Source organism: Chiloscyllium plagiosum, chromosome 11, assembly GCF_004010195.1.
Source record: "Chiloscyllium plagiosum isolate BGI_BamShark_2017 chromosome 11, ASM401019v2, whole genome shotgun sequence".
NCBI lineage: Eukaryota > Metazoa > Chordata > Chondrichthyes > Orectolobiformes > Hemiscylliidae > Chiloscyllium > Chiloscyllium plagiosum.
Window position 1 is genome coordinate 24,086,368 of NC_057720.1, and position 18,018 is coordinate 24,104,385.

The 18,018-nt window shown below is 38.8% G+C and overlaps 1 protein-coding gene across 3 annotated transcripts in view; it reads left to right on the forward strand.

Annotated features, from left to right (window-relative positions):
* Window positions 1-18,018, forward strand: part of LOC122554220 — a 46,537-nt gene that overhangs the window by 15,209 nt on the left and 13,310 nt on the right. The window contains exon 1 of one of the 3 annotated variants that reach the window (XM_043698888.1): window positions 2,824-2,917. The exons of the other annotated variants lie outside the window; for them this stretch is intronic. Within the exon in view, the coding sequence (XP_043554823.1) occupies window positions 2,882-2,917 (36 nt within the window). The 5' untranslated portion in view covers window positions 2,824-2,881. Of the gene's footprint in view, window positions 1-2,823; window positions 2,918-18,018 lie in introns of those variants that run through there. 3 annotated transcript variants of the gene reach the window in all.

Sequence of the window (18,018 nt, forward strand, 5' to 3'; positions counted from 1 at the left end):
CAAGAGTAGCGAGGAGGCTGGTATTGATTAATGCCATGATCAGCCTTTCAAATGCATGACCACTTTGAAGCTTTCAGTCTTTTTTTTGTTCCAATATAATGGATATATCCACAATTACAAACTTATGTAACTACTTGTTTCCATGTTACGTTTTTGTACGCAGTGCTTTTAGGCTTTTGCAATTGTGTCATATTTGTTCAAATGATTAGTCAGCTTTTATTTTTCAGTTGACGTTCATGCTTTTGTTTGCTTCAGTGATGGTGCCAGTAGAAATATCTGTCCAGATGTTGAAATTGTCATAACAATGTTGTTAGGATACTGACAGACAAACACTTCAGCTCCAAGAGAAGCTGTGGGCGGCATGGTGGCACAGTGGTTAGCACTGCTGCCTCACAGCGTAAGTAATCTAATCTAAAAAAAATAGTATTTAATCACCATCCATCAACTCCAATTGCATGTGATAGCTGATCTAGAGATTAAAACACATAGCATATTTGTCAATCCGAGATATCAAATGAACATAGGCCTGTGTATTTGTAGTATTTTCTATCAGCACCTGAAAAGGTGGGACAATATTTCAAGTTGGATTCTTCAGTAAGAACTAGAAACTAGAAGATTGGAATGAAATAAACAAGAGGAAATGCAGAGAAATCAAAAGCAATAGTGACGACTTAACAGCATTTCACAAGTTGAACTGTCTCTGGGAGATATCATATGTATCCTTCCAAAGTGAAGGATTTATTATTTTCTATTTTGATTGCTCTTGAACAAATTGCACTTCCTCCTTCCATCCAGATCTATCTCAGCATGTCATCTTGCCAGCCAGTGAAAGACTCTGAATGTTGGATTTCTTCACTGTATCACTGGGGATCGGGGTTGAAAAATGTTGTACCCAGCAGCAATGTCCCCATGACCCAATTCAGTAATGCCCAATCCATGTGCCATGTAATTTGTGTAGCCTGGAAGATACTATATACTGTACATATTCAATGGAAGGTGTAACTTCACAAGGTTCTTTTTATTCAAGTGGGTTTTTGGTGATTGTAATGAGGTCAGCCAGGTGCACCTCATAGAATATAAGTTCCATGATTGGGGCTGTTAACCTGGTCCAACCAGGGAGCCCTGGCTGACAGATATAAACAGGAGTGTCAGAGGTTCTGCTCACTCTGAAAGCTGGCTCTGAGGAAGCCAGACCAAAGTCAAGTGCTATGCATATGCAAATAAAGGATGAGTTGGTGAATGGATACCAGCCTATGTGGAGTTATTTCTGGGGCTGTTCACAATATTTGACTCAATTTTTAGCCCATACACCTGATATTCAAGAACAAGAGGATGATGAGAGATTGCAGAACGTTATTCTTTTTTCTAAGTCCAAAGCCATGTTATGTAGAAATTGAGGACAGAGTCACTGTGGCTGATTGTCTACCTTCCATCGTCTTGTCAATGCCCTGGTAGCAATAGAGGGGAACCATATGGAATGTACACGTAAACTTGGCCACCTGCAAATGTGTAGTACACAACATTGTGTATAATTGACCACAGTGGACTTTACAATGGATTTTTTTTCTAGTTTGATTCGAGTTGAATATTTATTTCATTAGTGACACCCTTTTAGAGGTACATCTTGTTGTATTGATTTCTGGCTAGTGCCACTGCAATTCCCTCCACAACACTTTATGATCTACCGTAACTAAATTGTTCCATTTTTTTTTTAACTTGTTGGTAAGTTGTTTATGCAAATTATTGATGTGCCAATGTGGACACATTCATGTCAGTTAAAGGGGATTGCAGAAATCATATTTATGAGATAAATAAATGTACAGCAGATTTTATGCCAATGTTTGAGAAAGCCTCTGAATTGTAGCATGATTCCTTATTTTAAATGGGTATTTATAACATTCCATCTCTACATATGCTGTGGTTAAACTTTTGCCAATGTGTAAATTGTCTGCTTTACTTGCTAGAATGAATCTTTGTGAACATTGGAACATAGCTAGTGTCTCATTCAGTAAAGTGTACGTTCATTTTAATGTTTGTTATAGGTAAAGTTATCAAGCTCTTTATAAATACCAATTCCTGCTATTGTCTAGAAGTGCATTAGGAGCAACTGTTCAGTGCACTTGACCCACATTATGGCCTCCAGCACATGAGCAACTATTAAGAATTGCACAGTATTGTTAGTCTGTACCAAGGCAACTAGTTGATTGTAATGTAGCGGCTTACAATAAAACTAATACTGTATATCCATGAAATGTTCCCCCTAGTGTTACAGCTCAATTAAGTATAGCCCTTTGTAAAACCTCTACAAGTGAATTTAATAATATATTACTGCAATCGCCTACTCATTTAAAAGAACTTCTCAACATTATTTACTAAGACCTTGTAGAAATTATTATATATGATCTTCTTAATTCAGTCTCAAATATATATCCCAAGTATAATAAAATTGCAATCTGAAATTTCACTGTTTAAATTACATAGACACGTATTAGTTATAAGTTATTGGAGAATATACAGCGATGGAAAAGTGACCTCAAAATTATGAAAATGCACAGTATACCTACTTCTATAGTATCATGGTAAATATGTATTAAATATAAAATAGATTTAAGACTGATTGTTAATGTGCCTTCTCCAACACATCCTTCAACACCATTTCATGGGAGTACAAAACAGTGCCTGAGGAAAGAGAATTGAACATAGCCTATTTGCAGTATGTACTACCCTTGACAGCATGTCATTTAGAATCTCATCTCTTTTTATCGACACAAGGTTCTGATCAATACCTCTGTAAATAAATTCTAAAAAACGTTTCAGCTTTTTCACACTTGCTGAAATGTTTTCAAATCTCGGATGACCAACAATTTTTATCCTATTTGACATGATTTCAGTTTGGTTAATTTATACCAAATGTCTGGTAAGTGTCTTCTGAAATATGAATTGGATCTATTGATTCTGAGCAAAATAAATGATAAGCCTCTTTCTAATTTAGATGGGAAAATCATATTTATTTGTGGTTTCATTTGTGTGTTTTGCAGATTGTCATTTTATGCATATGCAATTTAATCATGGAACTTTATTTACAGATTGTGAATTTAAACTTTTTGTTCAATGTATATAGACCGATGTATCAAGAGGAGAAAATTGACTGTATTTCCCTTTTATTAAAATTTGAGTTGGCATTTTCCCATCGTGCTTTATATAAGACATTGTTGGTTAGTCCACAGGATGCACGTTGTATTGGCAATCCAAATCATTGGAGTTTGTGGATTTTTTAAAAATTAATTTTGTTCTGTATAAAACAGCACAATAGAATGGCAGATTTGGAATCTATTTACACATCATTTGAAAATGGGTGATAAACTTGGTGAAACATTTGAAAAAAATGTAGATATTTTATGCAGTCTTGGGATGTGAGCACCTGCGGCAAGGCCTGCATTTATTACTCAATTCCCAAATATCCCTTCAAAGATGGTGCTGAATGATTAGTACAGCTTGTTGTGTAGGTACCCTCACTGCCAATAGAGAGAGAATTGGAGGAATTAGGAGTCAGGACGGTATTTTACCTGGTTAACTTGGATGTGGTGGAGGTTTGTAAGGTCTTATCACATGAACATGGCAATAAAATGAAATGCTGAAACAATTTTACTATTGTGATACCAGAGAGGGGGTGTTTTTATTGAGGCATGATTATGGAAAATTGAGTACTTTTTGCTAAAACTATATGTTAAGTGGCGATCTGGTGTTTAAAATGATGTATGACTAAACAGAGGTTAATAAAGTGCCAATTACTAAGTTGCTAACCAGGGGATAAGCATTTTAATATCTTTGTTAAAAGAGCAACTAGGATGATGAATGGATTCTTTGTTACGCAGAAGAATATTGAATATTCTGCCAGACACGATGGAGGTAAATCTACAATTTTTTGAACGAAAAGCAAATAAAAAAATGAAAAAAAAAATTTATTATACATTGGACAGAAGGGAAACTCATTGCCTAGCTACCCTACAGTGAACAACTTGCCCCCTAACTCACTAAATCTGTCCACCAACTACAAGTCACAAATCAGCAGTTTGATGAAATACTCTGCACTTCTCCTGATGAGTATAGCTCAGACAATACTCAAGTAGCTCAGTGTCATCTGGGAAGGACACTACAGCCTGCTACATTTAACATCTCAGTGAGAACCCTAAACATATGCTCCATCACTAAGGCACTGTAGTAGCAGTGTAGATGTTTTTAATAAATATATTCAGATATGTAATGACACATTTCTGGAACAGGTTACACTTGAATCTGAGGCAGTTGTACAGACCACAGGCCCTAGTGGTAGCGATGCCAACCACAAGAATCAACTTACCATGACTTTCTGAACAGCACCTTCCTAACACATTATCTCCATCACTTGAAAGGATAATCTTAAAAATCACACAACACCAGGTTATAAAGTGGCAGGATTCCTGAAGAAAGGCTTATGCCCGAAACATCGATTCTCCTGCTCCTTGGATGCTGCCTGACCTGCTGCGCTTTTCCAGCAACACATTTTTCAGCTCCGATCTCCAGCATCTGCAGTCCTCACTTTCTCCTACCAGGTTACAGTCCAACAGGTTTATTCTGAAGCACTAGCCTTTGGAGCGCTGTTCCTTCATCAGGTGGTTGATGATGAAGAAGCAGCGCTCCGAAAGCTAGTGCTTTTGAATAAAACTGCTGTTGTGTGATTTTTAACTTTGTCCATCCCAGTCCAACACTGGCACCTCCAAATTGTGGAAGGATAAGGGCAGTAGATGCATTGCAAAAACACTGCCTGCAAGTTCCTCCTGAAAGTACCCCTCGAAGCCTCTCGCCATCCTGATTTAGAACCTCACTGTTGCTGGGTGTCTATTCCAGAACTCTCCCAACCTTTAACAGCATTATGGAAGTACCCACACCAAGTAGACTCAATTGGTTCAAGAAGGAGGCCCACCATCACTCTCTCCTGGAAAAGAATGTATTGGCAAGAAATGCTGACCTTGGCAGTGACGCCTGCATACCACACAAAAATAATAATTAAAAAGAGGGATAGTGAACACAGTTACAGAATGTAATGTGTGATTTAGTTAAAAATGTCACAGTACTAATCAAAGTATCAAGCAGCATTCTCGCTGCTGTGGGTGGATTTGAACAGTGATGAGCACATACGTGGGAGGTAACAACATATTCCAGAACCTTCATAAGCACTGGAAGTTGGAGATGGGTGCAAGTTCCTGAGGACAGAAGATTGTTGAAGGTAGGGGAACAGTGCCTGAGGAAAGGCTACTATTAGGAGGGATTGATAACAGGCAAGAAAATTTTTTTTTGATGGATTGTTAAATATAAATGAGGTTAGAGAATGAGATGATTGGAATTGTGACTGAGTTGAATCTGCAAAAGGCAGCATGGTCTTAGTGGAGAGAGTGCTAGGAAAGTAAAGAAAAAATAAATTGTGGTGTATTGGCAAAATTTCTAGATGATCTATTGGAGACAAGCAGCTGCTAAATCAAAGCATTGTTCAAATTTAAATGTTACCTAAAAAGATTCAGGATACAAGTCGAAGTTTTTTTGTCTTGCCATGAGAATGTCAAATCAGAAAATAATATTCACTTAATGCTTGTGCAGGCTACTGTGAAATTGTTGCTTTATTCTGAAGCAATTTTGCTTTGTGCTCTTCGAGAACTTGCTCAAGGCTATTTGAATTCTGTTTTTTTTCTGAAAGTAACTATTTCATAGTTGAATGGATATCCGCATGATAAGCCGTAACTAAAGAAAAACTTGTAAAGCCAAACAGTTCCTATGTATGATGTGACTGATGTAAGTAAAACATTTTTATGTTTTGCAGAACATTTACACAGGTTTGTGCACAGTGATTACTAATTCATCTGTGGAAAGGGATTGCCTGTGAAAACAACATTTTGGGATTGGACATGGAAAAAAAATACAGCAACAAGCAGGAATTGTAACTCTTTGTTTGACATGGCTTGATATCTGATGAAGTTTCCATGTGAGGGCCTGTGCTGTTACATTGTTATATAAATGACTGGCAAAAATGTTATATTCACTCCAAATCCTGTTTTGAGCTAGATAACATAATTGTTTTCTATACTACACATCTCTAAAATCATTGAACAAAGACAAATACCCCAGGGATATAGCAAAATTCTGAAGTAGTTTGATGGGAGAAATCTGATGCTGTGCCTTAGCAAATGATAAGTTTTCATTCACCCCAGTTATACAGCTTGTTTTCTTTTAAATTGCCCTTTCTGCTACATCAATGTGTTGCAGTTCTTAGCTATGTCATTGCAAGCAAGCACCAATAATTCCTTTTTAATTATCCTGTTATGAAACACCTTCAAGCCAGGTGGGACTTGGACCTGGACCTTAAGATCTAGAGATAGGGACACTACCACTTCTCCACGAGACCCTCAACCATGAAGGCATGTGCTTTTCTACAAGGAGAGAAGAGATAAATTGAAGGCTGTTTCAATGCCGTATGGCAAATAACTGAAGCAGGCCATCGACCTAGCCTTTGGTCAGTGTAAGCATATGTGTGATATTGTTGGGTTATTTGTCTTAAAAACTTTTTTCTTAGCTTTGGACATAACTAGCAAAGTTGTCTGCTGTTATTCTGAGAAAGTAATGGCAAAACTTCTTTTTAAGTAAGTTTGTGCAACAGATTTTTGGTTTGTTAATCCACTTATTTTTTGATTTGATTTATTGTTGTCGTATGTACCTAGGTACAGTGAAAAGTTTTGATTTGTGTACAATGCAGGTAGATCATACCATATAAAGTGCGTAGGAGTAATAGAACAGAGTGAGGAATACTGGCTACAGAAAAGGTGCACAGAGAGTGAGATCAACATTAAACTTAAAATTTTAGTTTATTCAGAAGTCCATTCAGAAGTCTAACAACAGCAGGGAAGAAGCTGTTCTTGAATCTGTTGGTTTGTGTATTTAAGCTTTTAAATTTTAAGCTTGAGAATTGAATACATAATAGGCTGGAAGATTGCTTTAACCTATAATTTATTAGTGAAACAATTGTGTAGTTATGACGGTGCAGTTGCTTTTCCTGATGGTGAACAGTCATTTGGAAAGATCAAAATCTTTGGGTTACTGATCTCATACTGCCATGCCAATGAGTGATTTATTACATTATTTCATGGAAGTAAATCATAGCTGCAAGGTTTTTGTTTATAAATATGCTAAAGCAGTTTAAGATATGCCCATCCATTTCAAAATAGCACTGACACTGGTTGTTCATGTCTTATATTTGTCTTATAGGTCAACCCCCAGCCGCTGTAAGAATTTTTCAAGAGTGACTTATACTCCTTCATTGGGTGTAAAGTGTGTAAGATAGCCAATGTCTTGAAAAGATCATTTTTAATGCTCTTTAATCATACTTAATTCTTGTAAACTGCATCAAAGAACTTATCTGGCCACCCAATATTTTTCCAAGAAATGGTAGCTGTAACAGTTTCTAACATTGCTGCAGTGTTTTATGTTTTTTTTTCTGCAAACTAAACTTTAATCTAATCAAGAGACTACTTTATCCCAGTATTGTATACTTGGTGTTCTTTTACTCTATAATCAACTGTCTAAAATGTCAACGTTACGTGAAAAGAGATCAGATCTGATATATAGCAGCATTAGGCTTATTGGTTCAAACAAGAACCTTATTTGACACAAAACATTAAACCTGCTTCTGTCTTCACAGATACTGACAGACCTGATGAATATTTCCTGCAATTATAAATTTGATTTCAGATTTCCAGCATCTGCCAAACTCCCTGTACAGCTTAAAACAAGCAATTCATAGCTCTATTATCTGTCACCCTAGATTTGCATTTAACTAACTCTAATTTAATATGATTTCAAGCTTTGCTCTGGTGTTCCTGATTTCCAAAATGTCAAATTTGACAACTTCTAGTTATTTGAAACTTGAGTACTGCCAGGAACTCTGATTGGTGAACTATGAGAATAATTCTGCCAATCTGTGATATAATAAGTATTGAGTGCTTGGTTATGAAGGGTTAGTCTGTCTTCTCAAAGTAACTTTTAAATTTTAAAAGTGTGCCATGTTGATGATTTTTTAAAACCAACGCGATTCTTTATATTTTATCACTCTGATTCCTGCTAATACAGTCTATTCACCCAATTACTATAAAGGTTACTTGTACAACAAATATAACCTAAAATTTCACTTAATCAGCATACTTACATAGTTAGGATTGTTGGGAAATTTGTGCATAAAATAATCGGAGCTCTGAGGCATTTGAATTAACAGTTTCAAAATAAAGGGATTGACCATATCAAGGTTCCTTAAAATATTATGTGTGTATCTTTTTAACGTTTTTGCATTGGAAGCAGCAGGTAAATAAATGTTGCAGAAACCTGATTATATCATGACCCTTGAAAGGACAGATCTTGATCAATAATATTAGTTGCAGTTGCTTCATAGTCATGATTTATGTTCTAAGATTTTCCAGCCTAAACACTTCCACTGAAGTAATCTCTGCAGCAATAACCATGCATTTCACTTGAAATTTTTTCGCTCATTCTTTAGCTGACTGTTGCACTTGTTTCCCTGCAAGTCCAACCTTATCTGAGTCTCCCCCCGTCCAAACTTTCCTTTCTTTTTTCCAGTGTATTTCTATTTTTAACTTCCATTTATATCAACCCATAGGGGTGGCACAGTAGCTCAGTGGTTAGCACTGCTGCCTCACAACGCCAGGGACCGGGGTTTGATTCCACCCACAGGTGACTGTCCGTACGGAGTTTGTACATAGTCCCAGTGTCTGCGTGAGTTTCCTGCAGGTGCTCCGATTTCTTCCCACAGTCCAACGATGTGCAGGGTTAGGTGAATTGGCCATGCTAAATTGCCCATTGTGTTCAGGGATGTGTAGGTTAGGTGCATTAGTCAAGAGTAAATGTAGAGTCATAGGGTAGAGAAATGGATTTGGGTGGGTTAATCTGCGAAGGGTCGAAGTGAACTTGTTGGGCTGTAGGGATTCTATGATTCCATTCAATGCCCACCAGGAATTGTTTTCAAATTATATATGACATTGTCTACAAAGCATTTACCTCTGGTATTCAAGAGGCCAAATGTACATTTTTAGTCAGAGTTTTATTTCTACTCGTAGTCCAACAATGCTGCTTACTTGCTGCTTACGTCCAGTCACATGCTCATCCAATGATCGTAGAGTCATACTTCGTGGAAACACCCTTTGGTCCACATTGACCACGTTCCCAAACCAAACTAGTTCCACTTACCTGCCCATATCCCTTCAAACCTTTCCAATTAATATACTTATCTAGATGTCTTTTAAATGTTGTAACTGTAGCTGCAACTACCACTTCCTAAAGCAGTTCATTCCTCATACGAACCACTGTTTATGGAAAAATAAATTGCCTCTCATGTCCTTTTTAAATCTTTCTCCTCTCACCTGAAAAATATACTCCCTGATTTTGACCTCCCCTACCCTAGGGGAAAGACCCTTGCTATTCACCTTATCTATGCCCCTCATGATTTTATAAACCTGTACAAGGTCACCCTTCAACCTCCTATGCTCCAGTGAAAAAGGACCTAGCCTATCCAAACTAACTTTAGAACTCAAACTTTCCATTCCTGGTAATAAGTTGGAAATCTTTTTGAACCCTCTTCAACTTAATAATATCCTTCCTGTAACAAGGAGACCAGAACTGGACACAGTACTTCAGAAGAAGTCTCACCAACGTCATGTACAACCTCAACATGACACCCCAACTCCTATACTCAGAATCTGAGCAATGAAGGCAAGCATACTAAATGCCTCCTTAACCACCTGTCTGCATGTGAAACAAATTTCTAAGAATCATGTACCTTAACCCCTAGCTCTCTCTGTTCTACAACATTACCAAGGGCCCTACCATTAATTGTATAAGTCATGCCCTCGTTTCTTTTACCAAAATGTAATACCTCACATTTATCCAAATTAAACTCCATTTACCACTTCTCAGGCAACTAACCAAATTGATCATGATCATTTTGTAATCTTACATAACCTTATTTAATAGCTCCTTTAATAGTATGCAATCATCATTTCTCTATTTTATTTGGTCTTGAGCATCCCTGTACAAACTATACTAGACAATTCAAACACTTTGCACCAGCATTGTCAAGCTGCCAATGTCTCAATTGCATGCAACATATGGGGTCCTTTTGTGACACAGTGATAGCATCCCTCCCTCTGGACTGGCAGACACAGGTCTGAGTCACTTCTGCTCTAGACGTGTGTATTAATTTCTCTGAACAAAAGACCATAAGGCAGAGGAGGAGTAATTAAGCCATTCAGCCCATCAAGTCTGCTGGCAAACTTTTGGGAAACAAAACAGAATATTTACAAATGGCAACAGAATACAACTAACATTTTTGTTTAAAATCAAGGTACCAGGATTTGTGTTATGAATTAAACATGTTAAGGTAGCAGTGAGTTGGAGGAAATGGATTAGAAGACTGAAAATAACTCCTTCATTCGTGTAGTGTGAAAGAATTATAAATACACCACTATTCAACTTTTAACAATCTGCCAATTGCCTGTCCTCTATGCCAATGAAGATTTTGTTCAACTTTCTGAATCTAATGTAATTTCAAAAGCACTGCTGGGATGTCTTAATAAAATGTGATGGAAAAATTGAATAAAGTCTAATCAGATGGAGAACACACTCTCTTTATATTCTTACGCTGATATTGAACAGAATAAATGAGGAACTCTTTCTAATTTATATCTTAGTAATTGCTTTATTCCAAACTAATGCATTTCTTGTCTAATTTCAGTCAGACTTTCTGAAGAAGTCATCTTCTCGGAGGAATATTGTCACAAAGTGAAATGATGTTTAATGTTTTGGGGAAACAAAAACAGTTCCAAGGATATAACAGCAGGACAAAGATTAGATTAGATTACATTACAGTGTGGAAACAGGCCCTTCGGCCCAACAAGTCCACACCGACCCGCCGAAGCGCAACCCACCCATACCCCTACATTTACCCCTTACCTAACACTAAGGGCAATTTAGCATGGCCAATTCACCTGACCTGCACATCTTTGGACTGTGGGAGGAAACCGGAGCACCCGGAGGAAACCCACGCAGACACGGGGAGAACGTGCAAACTCCACACAATCAGTCGCCTGAGGCGGGAATTGAACCCGGGTCTCAGGCGCTGTGAGGCAGCAGTGCTAACCACTGTGCCACCGTGCCGCCCACAAAGTATCCTTGTAATTTTGTCAGCAGCAAAACTATAACATCAACTGTGAATAGATACCTAGAAAGATTATTCACCAGGGATTCTGAAACAAGTACCTCAGATCTTCTATTGTTGAGACAGTTCTTTAGGTGAAACTAGGGCAATTTAGCAACTGCTTTTAAGTGCAGTGTCCTTTGGAAACAGTAATATAAACATTTCCATAATCATTATCACTCAAGGCTTAACAAATTAGCTATTCATTGTATATTAATATGGAAACTAAATTTAGTATTGGCCAGTTAATTGTGATACTGTTTTGGATTTTTCTTCCTCCTGTCCTTGGTTTTTATTGGTGAACTCGAAAATCAGATCCATTGTGAATGGAATTAACTTGCTTCAGGATTAATAATGTACGCCTTGAACCAAAAGTAATGCTTTGTTGATTTCTTAGAATGCATTTTTTTCCACATTTACATCAGGGCATAGTTTAAACTCTACAATTTCATTTTTCAGGGAAGTAAATTTACAAAGAAGCAGATTGACAGAGGCACGGTCTGTAACCCAGTGCAGATGTTTTAAGCAATTTGCAAAATCATAATAATGAATATTTAAAGCATTGATTGCCAGTTTTACTGAATGGAACATGTTTTAGGGTGATTAAAATTACTGCAATGCGATAACATGCCTACACTAACTTTATACTGTTTATGATTTCAATTGACATCTTTCAGGCAGTGTGTCATGCTCTAGCCTGAGATAATGGAATGGGATGCAACAATCGGGGCCTTGAACATGTTTTTCAGAACTTAAAAGCATTTTAAAGCACTTTCAGTGAGGTTACCAGAAACTACAGGTACTAAAGCTGTAGGGGTCAGGAGAAAAACACTTGAGGCCATCTTCAGCTATTATTGAGGCCAGAGGTAGAATTTTTAAAGGAACTTTGTTGAATACAAATAGGAAAGAAGGAGCTTAATTTGGTGTGTATCATTCAAATGAAATTGAAAGAAATTTTGGATATTTCCTGGAAATAGTAAATGACATCATAAATTTTAGATGTAGCAATCATTGTAATGTAACTTATAGAAGGTGGCTGTTTTTGCCAATATGCTGCTGTTGGCTCTTGAAAGTGTTGTCACATTTAATTCTTCATGCGTGCTTTTTGTTCATAACCCTTCATGTTCCTCATCTGCCAGTTCTTTTCCGAGACCCATTTTAAAATGATGGGTTATCTGTAATGCTAAACTGCTGCGTGAGCATGCGCAGTCCATTGAGTGCGACAGGCTACAGAAAGAGTCTATATTAGCATGTACTGCACTAACATCATCAGGCTGAGAATGAGAGGACTGGGAGGTGGATGCTAGGGGTGACGTAGAGGAGCAACTCCTCCCTCAAGGTGTCTGTGGAAGTAGGTCTTCTTGGCCAATGCTTCTGCACAGTAAGAACAAATTACTGCAGATGCTGGAATCAGTCCTGATGCTGGAGATCACAGTAGGTGAGACAGCATCCATGGAGAGAGAGGAAGCTAACGTTTTGAGTCTAATGACTCTTCATCAGAGCTGAAGTAAAATATGGACAGAAAGGCATTTATGCTATAGTTTTGGGGGGGAGGTGGGAAGAGGACGTGGGAGGGTGGTTGGGGGTAGTGGGTGTAGGATGTCAGTGAATAAATGATGTTGATAGTTCAGATTAAGTGATCAGAATGAGATAATGAAAGAGCGATGGTGTGTCTCCTTGAAGGGACAGGAAGTGGTATTGGAGTAGGGGAGCACAGTACTTGCCAAGTTACTGCCAAGCCCCCTCCTGCTGCCATACTTCCTCGGGAGGCTCCCTTTCCCAAGCCTGAAAGTTAGAGGTGCTCCCATGCCAGTTTCCCCTCTTCCCCCACTCCCACTTCAACCCAGGTTCTCAATCTGATCAAGGCACTGAAGTGTCTGATAAAGTGACCGCTGGCACATGCACATTTCTGGCTGGTGAGATCAGCTGGCTGTGATGCTCTGCTCCTGATGGTGGTGTAGCCCATATTATGCAGTCTCAGTAGTATTGATTTTCACTGGCCTGTTTTTTATTATCTGGCTCATCCCTCTCCCCATTCTTGAAAAGAACATAGAATATTACAGCGCAGTACAGCCCTTTAGCCCTTAATGTTGCACCTGTGAAACCAATCTGAAGCCCATCTATTGCATTATCTTCTAAGGCCTTACTATTCTGAGTAAAGAATTTACCTCTGACATCTGTCCTATATCTATCACCCCTCAATTTAAAGCTATGTCCCCTCATGTTCGCCATCACCATCCAAGGAAAAAAGCTCTCACTGTCTACTTTATCTAATCTTCTGATCATCTTGCACGTCTCTATTAAGTAATCTCTCAACTTTCTCTCTAATGATAACAGCCTCAAGTCCCTCAGCCTTTCCTCATAAGACCCTCCCTCCATATCAGGCAGCATCCTGGTAAATCTCCTTGCACCTTTCCAATGCTTCCACCACCTTCCTATCGTAATGCTGCATTCTTGGGAAACCAGTAGCTTTCCTGGTTTGAAATAGGTGATTGGAGTATCTAAAAATCAAATCTCATTTGGTATCCTTGAGTAATATTGCATTCTTCAATCTTGGATATTGATTCCAATAATGAGATGTGGCTGATAACCAATTGCTGGAGCCATCCATTGCATTTCTAATGAAAGTGTTGCATAGAGCAATTCAGTTAAATAGATTTGAAGTAACTTCACTGATTCCCAAGCTGCCTGTAACTTTTGTAGTTTGCATCCGTCCATGGTCCAGCTCTGCAACCATATTTCATTAATGAGGGGTATCTGTTTCAAATGGCTGCACTCCAGTCTCATACCCTTCAATATAGGACTTCACTATTTCAACATGATTGATCCTCCAGTCTTTTGTACTCAAAGAGGCTGTAGTGATCAATGTTTCTGCTAATTCTCCCCTATGTTCCTTTCAGCACTATCATAGAGCTATTTTGCACCTGAGAAAAGGCAGCATGGTTGCACAGTGGTTAGCAGTGCTGCCTCACAGTGCCAGGGACTGGGTTCGATTTCAACCCTGGATGACTGTGTGGAGTTGCACGTTCTCCGCATGGCTGGGTGGGTTTCCTCTGAGTGCTCTGGTTTCCTCCCACAGCCCAAAGATCTGCAAGTTAGGTGGATTGGCCGTGCTTTAAAAATCCACCCAAGTGTCTACAAATGTGCAGGCTGGGTAGATTAGGCATGAGAAATGTGGGGATTGGATGGGAAGTGATACAGGCTCGATGGATCTAATGGCCTCTTTTCACACTGTCGGGATTCTGATTCTAAAGAGACCCTTCAGCCCATCATGTCCATGTCAGTCATTCAACGTCTATCTACATTACTCAATTTCCAGCACATGGCCTGTAGCCTTGTATACTATGGCATTTCAAGTACTCATCAGAATAGTTCTGAAATGTCTTGCACATTCCCACCTCTACTACCCTTTCAGGGAGTAGTAGTAGTATTGTCACTGAGCAAGTAAACCAAAGACCGCAGGCTAATGTTCTGAGGATGCAGGTTCGAAACCCATTACAGTTGACAGTGCAATTGGAATTCAATAAGAATCTAGAATGGCAGTCCTGTAAACATTGTCAATTGTTATAATTATGCATCTAGTTCATTGGTGCCCTTTAGGGAATTGAAGGATGCATTGCATTTGAACCATGTAATTTTCAATAGTATTTATAGCACGTTACCTCTCTGTCTTTTATTGTATTCATAATGTTAAGTTTTAAACATCCTGACCTAACTATTTAACTTTGTTACAAAAATTAGCAATCTTGTTACATTACAAGAATGTTTGGAACTCCTTGAGCTACCTGTTCAGTTTTGATGCAGAATATTAAATTACCAGCACCCTCAGTTTCATCACAAGAGCAACCTGTTTTTCCTTTTAATTTAGCTTTTTTAATATAGAGTTACAGGATTTGACCTCATTAATAACTTCTATCAATGGATGTTCCTGCTACCTGAGATGCAGTTAGAAACTTTACTCTGTACTGTAAGTTACATCAAGTAATTCTGAAGTTACTGGCTAGTGATTTTCACAATATTCTACACAAGGCTTAGATATTTGAGTAAATCTAGCATCGGAACCATCTTCCAGTGGAACCTTAAACATCTTTAGCCTTTTGTCTATAACAATATCACTGACTGGTAATTCAATGCAATAGAGCCATCAACTCTACAAGGGCTGTAAAAGGACATTGGGTGTACGTAGCTGTTTACGAAACAATAATTAGGTTACCTTCAGTAGTAAGAAACCAAAATATTTATCAGAATGCTCGGTCAACCTTTGCCAGAAGTTGATCTTGTACACTGTAAAGTATGGATATTCGCTCAATCCAGTTTCACTTATACAATACCAAGTTGTTAATTCTCTGTTGAGGCAATTTAGTTCCTACAGAGGGAATCCAATTTATGAACATTGAAAATTAACAACCATTAACTTACTTTCCATCACAAGAATTAGCATTGTTTAGTTGCTCATTTTAGAGTCAAATTATAAATAAAAGCAAAATGCTGCAGAAGGCGAAGTTGTCAAATACAAAGAAGTGTTGGAAAAACTCTGAAAATCTATGTCACATCATTAAATACTTTTTTCTGTTCAGGAAGTTTTGTTTAACTGAAAAAGAAAATGTTATTGTATTAGAAGTCCAGAAAAGTTTCACTGAAGTCATTCTTGGGATGTAGGGCTTACCTTTTGAAACATAGAGACAGAGAATATAGGAGCATTCGGCTTTAGAGCCTGTTCAGCCACTCAGTGTAATCATGGGTGATCATCCAACTCTGTATCCTGTTCCTGCTTTTACCCTATATCCTTTCATCCCTTCAGTCCTCAGAACCAGATCTTTCTTGGAAGTTTTGAATGTTTTGACCTCAGTTTCCTGTGACAGAGGCTCACCACTTTCTGGGTGAAGAAATTCCTCCCTATTCCAATCAAAGAACAACACAGCACAGGAACAGGCCCTTTGGCCCACCAAGACTGTGCTGAGACATGATGCCTTTCGAAACTAAAAACCATCGGCGTCTCTGCAGTCCAAATCCCTCTATTTCCTGCCTATTCATGTATCTGTTAAGATGCTTCTGAAACATTTCTATTGTATCTATCTCCACTACCTCTTCTGGCAGTGCATTCAGGCACTTACCACCCTCTGGGTAAAAAAAATCCAGACCTCTTTAAACTTACCTCCTTTCGTCTAAAACTTATGTCCCCTAATAATTGAGAGTTTATCCTGGGAAAAAGACTCAGACTATCTATTCTGTCCATGTCTGTCATAATTTTGTAAGTTTCTATCAGGTCGCCTCTCATCCTTCAACATTCAAATGAAAATCAACCAAGTTTGTCCAATCTCCTCTCATGGCATTTACTCTCCAACCCAGGCGATATCCTGCTAAACCATTTCTGTACCCTCTCCAAAGCTTCTGTGAATTGAAAGGATCATCCACTGCCATTTCCACTACCTCTAGCAGGATGCCATCAACAGACACATCTTCTCCTCCCCTCCACTGTCAACATTCCCCAGAGACTGTTCCCACAGGGAGGTCCCCTTGTCAAAGTTGGCATCATCAAAGTGGGCGGCACGGTGGCACAGTGGTTAGCACTGCTGCCTCACAGCACCAGAGACCCGGGTTCAATTCCCGCCTCAGGCGACTGACTGTGTGGAGTTTGCACGTTCTCCCCGTGTCTGCGTGGGTTTTCTCCGGGTGCGCCGGTTTCCTTCCACAGTCCAAAGGTGTGCAGGTCAGGTGAATTGGCCATGCTAAATTGCCAGTAGTGTTAGGTAAGGGGTAAATGTAGGGGTATGGGTGGGTTGCGCTTCGGCGGGGCGGTGTGGACTTGTTGGGCCGAATTGGAAGCAAAGATGATAAACTTCCATTTCTAGATGAGAGAGGGAAGCAGCATCAATGATATTATCGATATACTGGAGGAAGAGTTGTGGGTGGACACTGCAATAGGACTGGAACAAGGAATTTTCCATGTACTCCACGACGACACAGGCATAACTGGACCCCATGTGTGTATTCATGGCCACACCTTTGACCAGCAGAAAGAGAGAAGGTAAAAGAGAAGCTGTTTATGGTCAAGACAAGCTCAGCCAGGCAGAGGAGAATGGTGGTGGTTGGGGACGGTTTAGGCCATTTTATTTCATGAAAAAGCAGAAAAACCTGAGACCATCCTGATGGGAGAATGGACATATAAAGGGATTGCACATCACTGGTAAAGAGGAGGCGGTTGGAGCCCGCAAACTGGAAGTTGGGATGTTGCCAGGTATGGAAAGTTTGAGTTATAAAGAAAGGCTGGGACTTTTTTCACTGGAGTGTAGGAGATTGAGAAGTGACCTGATAGAAGTTTTTAAAATAGTGAGAGGTATAAATAAGTTAATGGTAATTGTCTTTTCCCTAGGATGGTGGATTTCAAGACTAGGGGACACATATTTAAGGTGAGAGGAGAAAGATTTAAATAAGACACGGGAGACAAATTCTTTACACAGAGTGTGGTTTACATGTGGAATGAACTTCCTGAGGAAGTGGTGGATTTGCATACAATTACAATGTTAAAAGATATGTAGTTGTTTTATGAATAGGAACAGTTTGGAGGGATTTGGGCCAGGAGCAGGCAGGCGAGACTAGTTTAGTTTAGGATTGTGTACAAAATGGATTAGTTGGACCAAAGGATCTGTTTCTGTGCTATATGACTCAATGACATAAAGCTTCAAAGGAATTGTGGAATTAAGTGGAAAGGGATTGGACAAGGGAAAAAA